At 51.6% G+C, this 11,546-nt stretch overlaps 1 protein-coding gene across 1 annotated transcript; it reads right to left on the bottom strand.

The window, feature by feature from the left end:
* Positions 1-245: 245 nt before the first annotated feature.
* On the bottom strand, positions 246-10,734 carry FBLIM1 (filamin binding LIM protein 1; the record flags this gene model as incomplete). The annotated part of the gene is made up of 5 exons (XM_040326958.1): positions 246-841; positions 2,889-3,006; positions 4,441-4,619; positions 9,062-9,231; positions 10,599-10,734. Coding segments are annotated over 5 exons (714 nt in total), but the record flags the coding sequence as incomplete, so codon positions are not given.
* Between the last annotated feature and the right edge of the window lie 812 nt (positions 10,735-11,546).

Below are 11,546 nucleotides of genomic sequence, written 5' to 3'. Positions count from 1 at the left end.
CTACTGCAGGAAATCTCACCATTGTGGGAGGGGCAGAGACACAAACTACTGGGGGAAATCTCCCCATTGTGGGAGGGGCAGAGACACAAACTACTGCAGGAAATCTCATCATTGTGGGAGGGGCAGAGACACAAACTACTGCAGGAAATCTCCCCATTGTGGGAGGGGCAGAGACACAAACTACTGCAGGAAATCTCACCATTGTGGGAGGGGCAGAGACACAAACTACTGCAGGAAACCTCCCCATTGTGGGAGGGGCAGAGACACAAACTACTGCAGAGAAATCTCCTCATTGTGGGAGGGGCAGAGACACAAACTCTTGGTGGGGGGATATCTTGGAGTCTCTGACGGGCTGATTCCATTGGGTGAAATTTATGATTTGTGGGATATTGAAGCACAAATAATACAAATCGCAGAGAAGACGGAGTGCAGAGTCCGCCCACTTTCCCGGGTAAGTTCATTGTATGGACGTGATTGGACAGATCGGGAAAGGGGCGGAGCGTTTGTTCGGTATATAAGGTGCTGTGGATGAGATCGGAGCTCGGTTCCACTTTGGGGTACATTCCTTTAATTTCCTGTCCTTGTCCCTCCTGGCTCCTCCCCTCCCCATCGGTCAGTCGCTTCCAGCCTTCCCGCCGCCATTCTTGGTGGGAGATCATTCGTCGGGCTTTTCTTTGGAGGAATTTCGCTGACCGGGGTCGGGGGAGGGGCGGCTGGGCGGGTCCCAGGTCTAGGACAGCTCATCCTTCCAGGACAGGTGACACGACTTGCAGAGGATGTGGCCCTCCAGGGGGTAGCAGCCGCTCTCCGTGGGGTCCAGCGACAGGAGCACCCGACATTTCTGAAAAGACACGAGAAGGCGGGGTCACAGGGCGAGAAGGCGGGTCACAATCAGGATATAAATCTACTCTGTGATCTCCCAATGGCTTTACACACCCAGATATTACCTTGTAAAAGTGACATCATCACTGTGTCTGGGACGCAGAGCTGTGGGAGGGACCCAACAGGCTCCGCCCACAATAGGAAACCTACAGGAGGGGGTGGAGACAAGACCAGCCCCCCCTGCACATTGAGAAAACAGGTTCCTCCCATGTATATAAGTATCACAGACTCCTCCCATGTACATAAGGAGTATGTGATACTCACGTACATGGGAGGAGCCTGTGATACATGGGAGGAGTCTGTGGTGGGAGGAGCCTGTGATACTTGTAGGGACCCAGCAGGCTCCACCCACAATAGGAAACCTACAGGAGGGGGCGGAGACAAGACCAGCCCGCCCTGCACATAGTGGCCCAGATTCAGTAAAGATCTGCGCCTTTCTTACGCAGGCACAGGGCAGCGTTTTTGCCCTGCGCCCGCGCAAATTTTCTGCGCTGCCCGCGATTCACGGAGCAGAAGCTCCGTAAATTGCCGGGGCGCTGTGTTAACTTGCCTGGCGTACGGGCGCCTAATGTAAATGATCCCGCCGGGGCGGGAATCATTTAAATTAGGCGCGCTCCCGCGCCGAGCGTAGAGCGCATGCTCCGTCGGGAAACTTTCCCGACGTGCATTGCGGCAAATGACGTCGCAAGGACGTCATTTGCTTCAAAGTGAACGTGAATGGCGTCCAGCACCATTCACGATCCACTTACGCAAACGACGTAAAATTTGAACGTCGCGACGCGGGAACGTGGCCATCCTATAGCATTGGCTGCGCCTGCTATTAGGATGTGTAACGTTGCGCGAAACCCGACGTATGCAAATTACGTAATTTGCGTACGCAGGGCCCGCGCAACATTGTGAATCGATGTTGGTATGCAATTTGCATACTATACACAGATCACAACGGGAGCGCCCCCTAGCGGTTTTCGCTAGAATGCAGCCTAAGATATGCGGGCATAAGAGCCTTATACCGCGCAGATTTTAGGCTGCAGTCGGCGTAGCGATGTTCCTGAATCAGAAGCATTCGCTACGCCGGAGCAAGTAAGCAATTGCGCCGTGTAACCTATGGTTACACAGGCGCAATTGCTTCTTGAATCTGGCCCTGTGAAAGCAGAGCTGTGGGGGGACCTAGCAGGCTCCACCCACAATAGGAAACCTACAGGAGCGGCGGAGACAAGGCCAGCCCCCCTGAACATAGAGAAAGCAGAGCTGTGGGGGGACCTAGCAGGCTCCACCCACAATAGGAAACCTACAGGAGGGGCGGAGACAAGGCCAGCCCCCCTGAACATAGAGAAAGCAGAGCTGTGGGAGGGGCCCAGCAGGCTCCACCCACAAAAGGGAACCTACAGGAGGGGCGGAGACAAGATCAGCCCGCCCCTGCACATAGAGAAAGCAGAGCTGTGGGAGGGGCCCAGCAGGCTCCACCCCCTTCAAGCTGCCTACATCTTGTGCTGTTCAAACTATTGATGAAAAATAGAAATTCTGAATCCACTCGGTGGAGCCGAGTATCACTGTAATTTCCCATAATACTTGGCTCCACTTAGTGGCCAAATGCGGAATTGATTTATAAAGATTTTCATAACCATTCACCCTGTGAAAGTGCGTGTTCATTCTTCCTCTGTGTACCCGGCAAAATAACGAATGTAAATAGGCTTGCGAGTCTCTGCTGATAGAATGTAAACCATTGGTGTAGAATAAAAAAACTCGGAATTTGGCCACTAGATGGAGCCGAGTACCATACTCATTTGCTCTAATACTTGGCTCCACCTAGTGGCCAAATGCCAAGTTTTCTATTTTACACCAATGGTTTACATTCGAACAGCAGAGACTCCAGGCCTATTTATACATTTTGCCGTCGTGTTCACACAACGAATGTAGACAGCGCACTTCCAGTGAGCAAATCCCCAAAAATGTCACCATGGAACCTCCCATTCTGCCCGGGGGGGGAGGGGGGAGGTCACACTTACCTCGCAGCGATAACAATTCTCGTGGAAGTTTCGCCCGATACATTCGATCTTATAGGAGTCCTGCCCGTCCCTGGGGATGATCGGCTCTCCGCACACGTTACAGATCGGGGCGTATTTCCTGCAGGACAGCGGAAGAGATTCAATTCACTGTGCCGTGCGCTCACCCAGGAAATCCAACAACCCCCCCTCCCCCACCCCATCCCCCTCACCCGCACCACCCCATTCCCCTCACCCGCACCACCCATTCCATTCCCCCTCCCCACCCCTACACCATTCCCACTCCCCACCCCCACCCCATTCCCCTCACCCGCACCCCCCCCATTCCATTCCCCCTCCCCCACCCCTACCCCTACTCAATTCCCCGCACCCCCACACCCCCCCATTCCATTCCCCCACCCCTACTCCATTCCCCTCACCCGCACCACCCATTCCATGCCCCCCACTCCCTGAACCACCCATTCAATCCCCCCTACACCACCCATTCCATTCCCCCTCCCCACACCACCCATTCCATGCCCCCCACTCCCTGAACCACCCATTCCATGCCCACACCACCCATTCAATCCCCCCATACCACCCATTCCATGCCCCCCACACCACCCATTCCATTCCCCCTCCCCCACACCACCCATTCCATGCCCCCCACTCCCTGAGCCACCCATTCCATGCCCCCCCCACTCCTTGAACCACCCATTCCATGCCCACACCACCCATTCAATCCCCCCCTACACCACCCATTCCATGCCCCCCACACCACCCATTCCATTCCCCCTCCCCCACACCACCCATTCCATTCCCCCTCCCCACACCACCCATTCCATGCCCCCCACTCCCTGAGCCACCCATTCCATGCCCCCCCACTCCTTGAACCACCCATTCAATCCCCTCTACACAACCCATTCCATGCCCCCCACACCACCCATTCCATGCCCCCCACTCCCTAAGCCACCCATTCCATGCCCCCCACTCCTTGAACCACCCATTCCATGCCCACACCACCCATTCCATGCCCCCCACACCACCCATTCCATTCCCCCTCCCCCACACCACCCATTCCATGCCCCCCACTCCCTGAACCACCCATTCCATGCCCACACCACCCATTCAATCCCCCCATACCACCCATTCCATGCCCCCCACACCACCCATTCCATTCCCCCTCCCCACACCACCCATTCCATGCCCCCCACTCCCTGAACCACCCATTCCATGCCCACACCACCCATTCAATCCCCCCTATACCACCCATTCCATGCCCCCCACACCACCCATTCCATGCCCCCCACTCCCTGAACCACCCATTCCATGCCCACACCACCCATTCAATCCCCCCATACCACCCATTCCATGCCCCCCACACCACCCATTCCATTCCCCCTCCCCCACACCACCCATTCCATGCCCCCCACTCCCTGAGCCACCCATTCCATGCCCCTTCCCCCACACCACTCATTCCTTTCCCCATTTTCAGATTTCATAAAAAAGCTAAAAAATGAAAAGGAAATAATTTTTTGGCAGTGCACACGTCTAGTCTGCCCCGCCCCCGCCATACCTGTAATAATCCTGCGCACAGTGAACGTCGTTGTATTCATCCACGGCGAAGCTCTCGTCGGCGATCGTCCGGTGGCACACCACACACCTGAAGCACTCGGGGTGGTAGCTGTTCCCCATGGCGCGCACGATGTGCTGCATGATCAGCGTCTGGCAGGTGGCGCATTTCTCCAGCGTGTCCTGCGGGGGGAGGAAGAGAGACGCCCCCCCCGGATTTAATACCCGCCATCCATACATACCAACAATGAAAATAGTCCTTGGTGTGGAGGCCGCATTCGTTTTCCTTTTTCCTGCTAATCCTCTAAATAACACACTTCCTGTCCCTGGGTGGCTACGTCCCTCCCCCACTGTGTCTATGGAGGGGTCACGATCACGGGACACCGGCGGCGATCAGTGTCGCGCGATCACGGAGCTCAGGACCGGGTCGCGAGCGTGCCGCCGGCAGCGCGTGGCGCGACCCACAGCTTGGGATCTTAAAGGGGGGGGGGCATACCTGTACGCCCATATGCCTAGCCGCGCCACTCTGCCGACGTATATCGACACGCGGCGGCGGCGGTCCTTAAGCGGTTAATACATTTGATTAGAGTCGGAGCCTAATTGCCTTAAAAAAAAGGGGTGGGCTCTGACCTGTGCGTCGCATCGAATGGAATATTCATCGGATTCTTTCGTCTGATCAAACTGTATCGTGTTTTGGCGGCGATCGTACGGCGCGCGGGTCACGTGATCTTCCATTGATGGTGGGCGGCGACATTTTATTTCAATGTTTCTTAAGCCAATGAAATGGATTAACGATAAAAGTGAACGGTATTAAACCCGTCGCACCCGCCTGCGGAGCTCGGAGGGGGGGGCGGGGCTCGGAGTTGGTGGAGCTCAGAGGGGGCAGGGCTTGGAGGGCGGGGCTCGGAGTTAGTGGAGCTCAGAGGGGGACGGGGCTTGGAGGGCGGGCCCCGCCTTGTATTTTATATATAGCGGGTTAATCGCGATCTTGGTAAAAAAAAAAAAAAAAAGGGCGTCCGCGGTCATGAAGGGGTTAATCTCAGGTCAGGTGACGGCGTCCGGATGACGTTGTTTTTTTTTTATGATGATCGAGTTTCCACGTCTCCGCCCCTTGCCGCTGGATGCGACTTTTTTTTTGGGTGGAATTCGCTGAGTTTGCCGTTCTGCTGCCAAGTACAATAATGTGCGGCTTGTGCCGCGTCTCGGCCGTTCAGCAGCGGCGGCCCTGGAAACGTCCCCGGGACACGCAGGGCGTGGGATCCAGACAAGTTCAGGTTTATGAGCTCAGCAGATTCATAGGGAGGGGGGGAGGGGACGTGACGGGACGGAACGTGCGAAAGGGCGAGATATGAAATGTGAGAAGGAAGTAGAAATGCCAAGGTCACCGCAGGAGGCAGCAAGGTCGGCACCTAGAACAAACGCGACCTCATCCTTCACCTCGCGCCTCGTCCAAAAATCCCGCGGGAAAACTGTGGTGCGGAGAACCTCCGACAAAGAACGATCGGGAAAATTCTAATCCTAAATTCCTTCTACATCGGAGCGCCAATCGTCCCGCACAGTCTACATCAGAGCGCCAATCGTCCCGCACAGTCTACATCGGAGCGCCAATCGTCCCGCACAGTCTACATCGGAGCGCCAATCGTCCCGCACAGTCTACATCGGAGCGCCAATCGTCCCGCACAGTCTACATCAGAGCGCCAATCGTCCCGCACAGTCTACATCAGAGCGCCAATCGTCCCGCACAGTCTACATCGGAGCGCCAATCGTCCCGCACAGTCTACATCGGAGCGCCAATCGTCCCGCACAGTCTACATCAGAGCGCCAATCGTCCCGCACAGTCTACATCAGAGCGCCAATCGTCCCGCACAGTCTACATCAGAGCGCCAATCGTCCCGCACAGTCTACATCAGAGCGCCAATCGTCCCGCACAGTCTACATCGGAGCGCCAATCGTCCCGCACAGTCTACATCGGAGCGCCAATCGTCCCGCACAGTCTACATCAGAGCGCCAATCGTCCCGCACAGTCTACATCAGAGCGCCAATCGTCCCGCACAGTCTACATCAGAGCGCCAATCGTCCCGCACAGTCTACATTGGAGCGCCAATCGTCCCGCACAGTCTACATCAGAGCGCCAATCGTCCCGCACAGTCTACATCGGAGCGCCAATCGTCCCGCACAGTCTACATCAGAGCGCCAATATCTCTCCGCACAGTCTACATCGGAGCGCCAATCGTCCCGCACAGTCTACATCAGAGCGCCAATCGTCCCGCACAGTCTACATCGGAGCGCCACTCGTCCTGCACAGTCTACATCGGAGCGCCACTCGTCCCGCACAGTCTACATCAGAGCGCCAATCGTCCCGCACAGTCTACATCAGAGCGCCAATCGTCCCGCACAGTCTACATCGGAGCGCCGATCATCCCGCACAGTCTACATCAGAGCGCCAATCGTCCCGCACAGTCTGCATCAGAGCGCCAATCGTCCCGCACAGTCTACATCGGAGCGCCAATCGTCCCGCACAGTCTACATCTGAGCGCCAATCGTCCCGCACAGTCTGCATCAGAGCGCCAATCTCTCTCCGCACAGTCTACATCAGAGCGCCAATCGTCCCGCACAGTCTACATCAGAGCGCCAATCGTCCCGCACAGTCTACATCGGAGCGCCAATCGTCCCGCACAGTCTACATCGGAGCACCAATCGTCCCGCACAGTCTACATCGGAGCGCCAATCGTCCCGCACAGTCTACATCGGAGCGCCAATCGTCCCGCACAGTCTACATCGGAGCGCCAATCGTCCAGCACAGTCTACATCGGAGCGCCAATCGTCCCGCACAGTCTACATCAGAGCGCCAATATCTCTCCGCACAGTCTACATCGGAGCGCCAATCGTCCCGCACAGTCTACATCAGAGCGCCAATCGTCCCGCACAGTCTACATCGGAGCGCCACTCGTCCTGCACAGTCTACATCGGAGCGCCACTCGTCCCGCACAGTCTACATCAGAGCGCCAATCGTCCCGCACAGTCTACATCAGAGCGCCAATCGTCCCGCACAGTCTACATCGGAGCGCCGATCATCCCGCACAGTCTACATCAGAGCGCCGATCATCCCGCACAGTCTACATCAGAGCGCCAATCGTCCCGCACAGTCTGCATCAGAGCGCCAATATCTCTCCGCACAGTCTACATCGGAGCGCCAATCGTCCCGCACAGTCTACATCAGAGCGCCAATCGTCCCGCACAGTCTACATCGGAGCGCCACTCGTCCTGCACAGTCTACATCGGAGCGCCACTCGTCCCGCACAGTCTACATCAGAGCGCCAATCGTCCCGCACAGTCTACATCAGAGCGCCAATCGTCCCGCACAGTCTACATCGGAGCGCCGATCATCCCGCACAGTCTACATCAGAGCGCCGATCATCCCGCACAGTCTACATCAGAGCGCCAATCGTCCCGCACAGTCTGCATCAGAGCGCCAATCGTCCCGCACAGTCTACATCGGAGCGCCAATCGTCCCGCACAGTCTACATCAGAGCGCCAATCGTCCCGCACAGTCTGCATCAGAGCGCCAATCTCTCTCCGCACAGTCTACATCAGAGCGCCAATCGTCCCGCACAGTCTACATCAGAGCGCCAATCGTCCCGCACAGTCTACATCAGAGCGCCAATATCTCTCCGCACAGTCTACATCGGAGCGCCAATCGTCCCGCACAGTCTACATCAGAGCGCCAATCGTCCCGCACAGTCTACATCGGAGCGCCACTCGTCCTGCACAGTCTACATCGGAGCGCCACTCGTCCCGCACAGTCTAGAACAGAGCGCCAATCGTCCCGCACAGTCTACATCGGAGCGCCAATCGTCCCGCACAGTCTACATCGGAGCGCCAATCGTCCCGCACAGTCTACATCAGAGCGCCAATGGTCCCGCACAGTCTGCATCAGAGCGCCAATATCTCTCCGCACAGTCTACATCGGAGCGCCAATCGTCCCGCACAGTCTACATCGGAGCGCCAATCGTCCCGCACAGTCTACATCGGAGCGCCAATATCTCTCCGCACAGTCTACATCGGAGCGCCAATCGTCCCGCACAGTCTACATCAGAGCGCCAATCGTCCTGCACAGTCTACATCAGAGCGCCAATATCTCTCCGCACAGTCTACATCGGAGCGCCAATCGTCCCGCACAGTCTACATCAGAGCGCCAATCGTCCTGCACAGTCTACATCGGAGCGCCACTCGTCCTGCACAGTCTACATCGGAGCGCCACTCGTCCCGCACAGTCTACATCAGAGCGCCGATCGTCCCCCACAGTCTACATCAGAGCGCCAATCTCTCTCCGCACTCCACAAGAGAGAACCAATCTCACTCTCTGATGCGGAAGGTTATCTTCTCATAACAGCCTAGAACCGAGCACCGATCCCTCTCTGTAGTCTAGAACCGAGCACCGATCCCTCTCTGTAGTCTAGAACCGAGCACCGATCCCTCTCTGTAGTCTAGAACCGAGCACTGATCCCTCTCTGTAGTCTAGAACCGAGCACCGATCCCTCTCTGTAGTCTAGAACAGAAGGCCGGTCCCTTCCCGAGGTCTAGAACCGGTTCCCGCCCCCTTTCTAGCTCCGCCCACTGGTTACCTTATAGCAATGCTCACAGATGGGCCGTCCATCTTTCTGGTAGTACAGCTGCCCGGCCAGGAGGCGGTGACACTTGCGGCAGGTGAAGCAGCTGGCGTGGTATTGCTTCTTCATGGCCTCAATGGCGGCGGCGGTGGGGAGGATGGCCTTGTGGCAGAACGCGCAGGTCTCTGAGGGAAAAGCACATATTGTAAAGCGCTGCGCCATAAAAATCCTGAAGAATAATAAAAATCCTAAATAGTAATAAATAATAATATAAATCCTGTATTATTATACAAAATGTATATTATTATTATTATACAATATATATATATATATATTATTCAGGGTTTATGTTAATAATTATTATACAGGATGTATATTATTGGTAGTAAATAATAATATAAATCCTGTATTATTATTATTATTATTATTATTATTATTAATAATATAAATTCTGTATAATAATAATAATATTAATAATATATATTCTGTATAATATTAATAATATAAATCCTGTATAATAATAATAATAATAATAATATAAATCCTGTATAATAATAATATAAATTCTGTATAATAATAATAATATAAATCCTGTATAATAATAATATAAATTCTGTATAATAATAATAATATAAATCCTGTATAATAATAATAATATAAATTCTGTATAATAATAATAATAATAATAATATAAATCCTGTATAATAATAATATAAATCCTGTATAATAATAATAATAATAATAATAATATAAATTCTGTATAATAATAATATAAATCCTGTATAATAATAATAATAATTTATATTATTATTATTATTATTATACAGAATTTTTATTATTATTATTATACAGAATTTATATTATTATTATTATACAGGATTTATATTATTATTATTATTATACAGAATTTATATTATTATTATTATAATAATAATATAAATCCTGTATAATAATAATATAAATTCTGTATAATAATAATAATATAAATCCTGTATAATAATAATATAAATTCTGTATAATAATAATAATATAAATCCTGTATAATAATAATAATATAAATTCTGTATAATAATAATAATAATAATAATATAAATCCTGTATAATAATAATATAAATCCTGTATAATAATAATAATAATAATAATATAAATTCTGTATAATAATAATATAAATCCTGTATAATAATAATAATAATTTATATTATTATTATTATTATTATACAGAATTTTTATTATTATTATTATACAGAATTTATATTATTATTATTATACAGGATTTATATTATTATTATTATTATACAGAATTTATATTATTATTATAATAATAATATAAATTCTGTATAATAATAATATAAATCCTGTATTATAATAATAATAATAATAATAATAATAATAATAATCGTGTCTCTCTCTCGGAGTGCAGGGTATGTACATAGGACCAGCGCGGGGCTTATTTATGGATCCAGGAGAAGATCTCTCTCTCTCTGGAGCGCAATGACGGCGTCTCTCCGCAGTTGACACCGCGCCTCGGTCCTTGGCGCCATCGTGGCGTACCTGAGCTCTCCGGCCTCCCGCTGTACCCGTTCTGCTTCCCTGGCACCGGCTCTTCTCTCCTCTGCTGGGTTGTGGTCGGTAAGAACTGCTGCTTCACCGGACCGGGCGCTGGAGGGGTCACCGCCTTCTGTGTGGAGGAGAGGGGTCAGCGAATACAATGTATTACATATATGGGGGGAGGGGGGGGGGGTCAGCGAATACAATGTATTACATATATGGGGGGAGGGGGGGGGGGGGGGTCAGCGAATACAATGTATTAAATATATGGGGGAGGGGTCAGCGAATACAATGTATTACATATATGGGGGGAGGGGAGGGGGGTCAGAGAATACAATGTATTACATATATGGGGGATGGGGGGGTCAGCGAATACAATGTATTACATATATGGGGGAGGGGGGGGTCAGCGAATACAATGTATTACATATATGGGGGGAGGGGGGGGGGGGGTCAGCGAATACAATGTATTACATATATGGGGGAGGGGTCAGCGAATACAATGTATTACATATATGGGGGGAGGGGGGGGGGGTCAGCGAATACAATGTATTACATATATGGGGGGGGGGGGGTCAGCGAATACAATGTATTACATATATGGGGGATGGGGGGGTCAGCGAATACAATGTATTACATATATGGGGGATGGGGGGGGGTCAGCGAATACAATGTATTACATATATGGGGGATGGGGGGGTCAGCGAATACAATGTATTACATATATGGGGGAGGGGAGGGGGGTCAGCGAATACAATGTATTACATATATGGGGGAGGGGGGGGGTCAGCGAATACAATGTATTACATATATGGGGGAGGGGAGGGGGGTCAGCGAATACAATGTATTACATATATGGGGGGGGGGGGGTCAGCGAATACAATGTATTACATATATGGGGGGAGGGGAGGGGGGTCAGAGAATACAATGTATTACATATATGGGGGATGG

The sequence above is a fragment of the Rana temporaria genome, chromosome 10 (genome assembly GCF_905171775.1).
Source record: "Rana temporaria chromosome 10, aRanTem1.1, whole genome shotgun sequence".
Lineage (NCBI taxonomy): Eukaryota > Metazoa > Chordata > Amphibia > Anura > Ranidae > Rana > Rana temporaria.
Note: the sequence above shows the minus strand (reverse complement) of the source record. Positions and strands in the feature narration are given on the sequence as shown.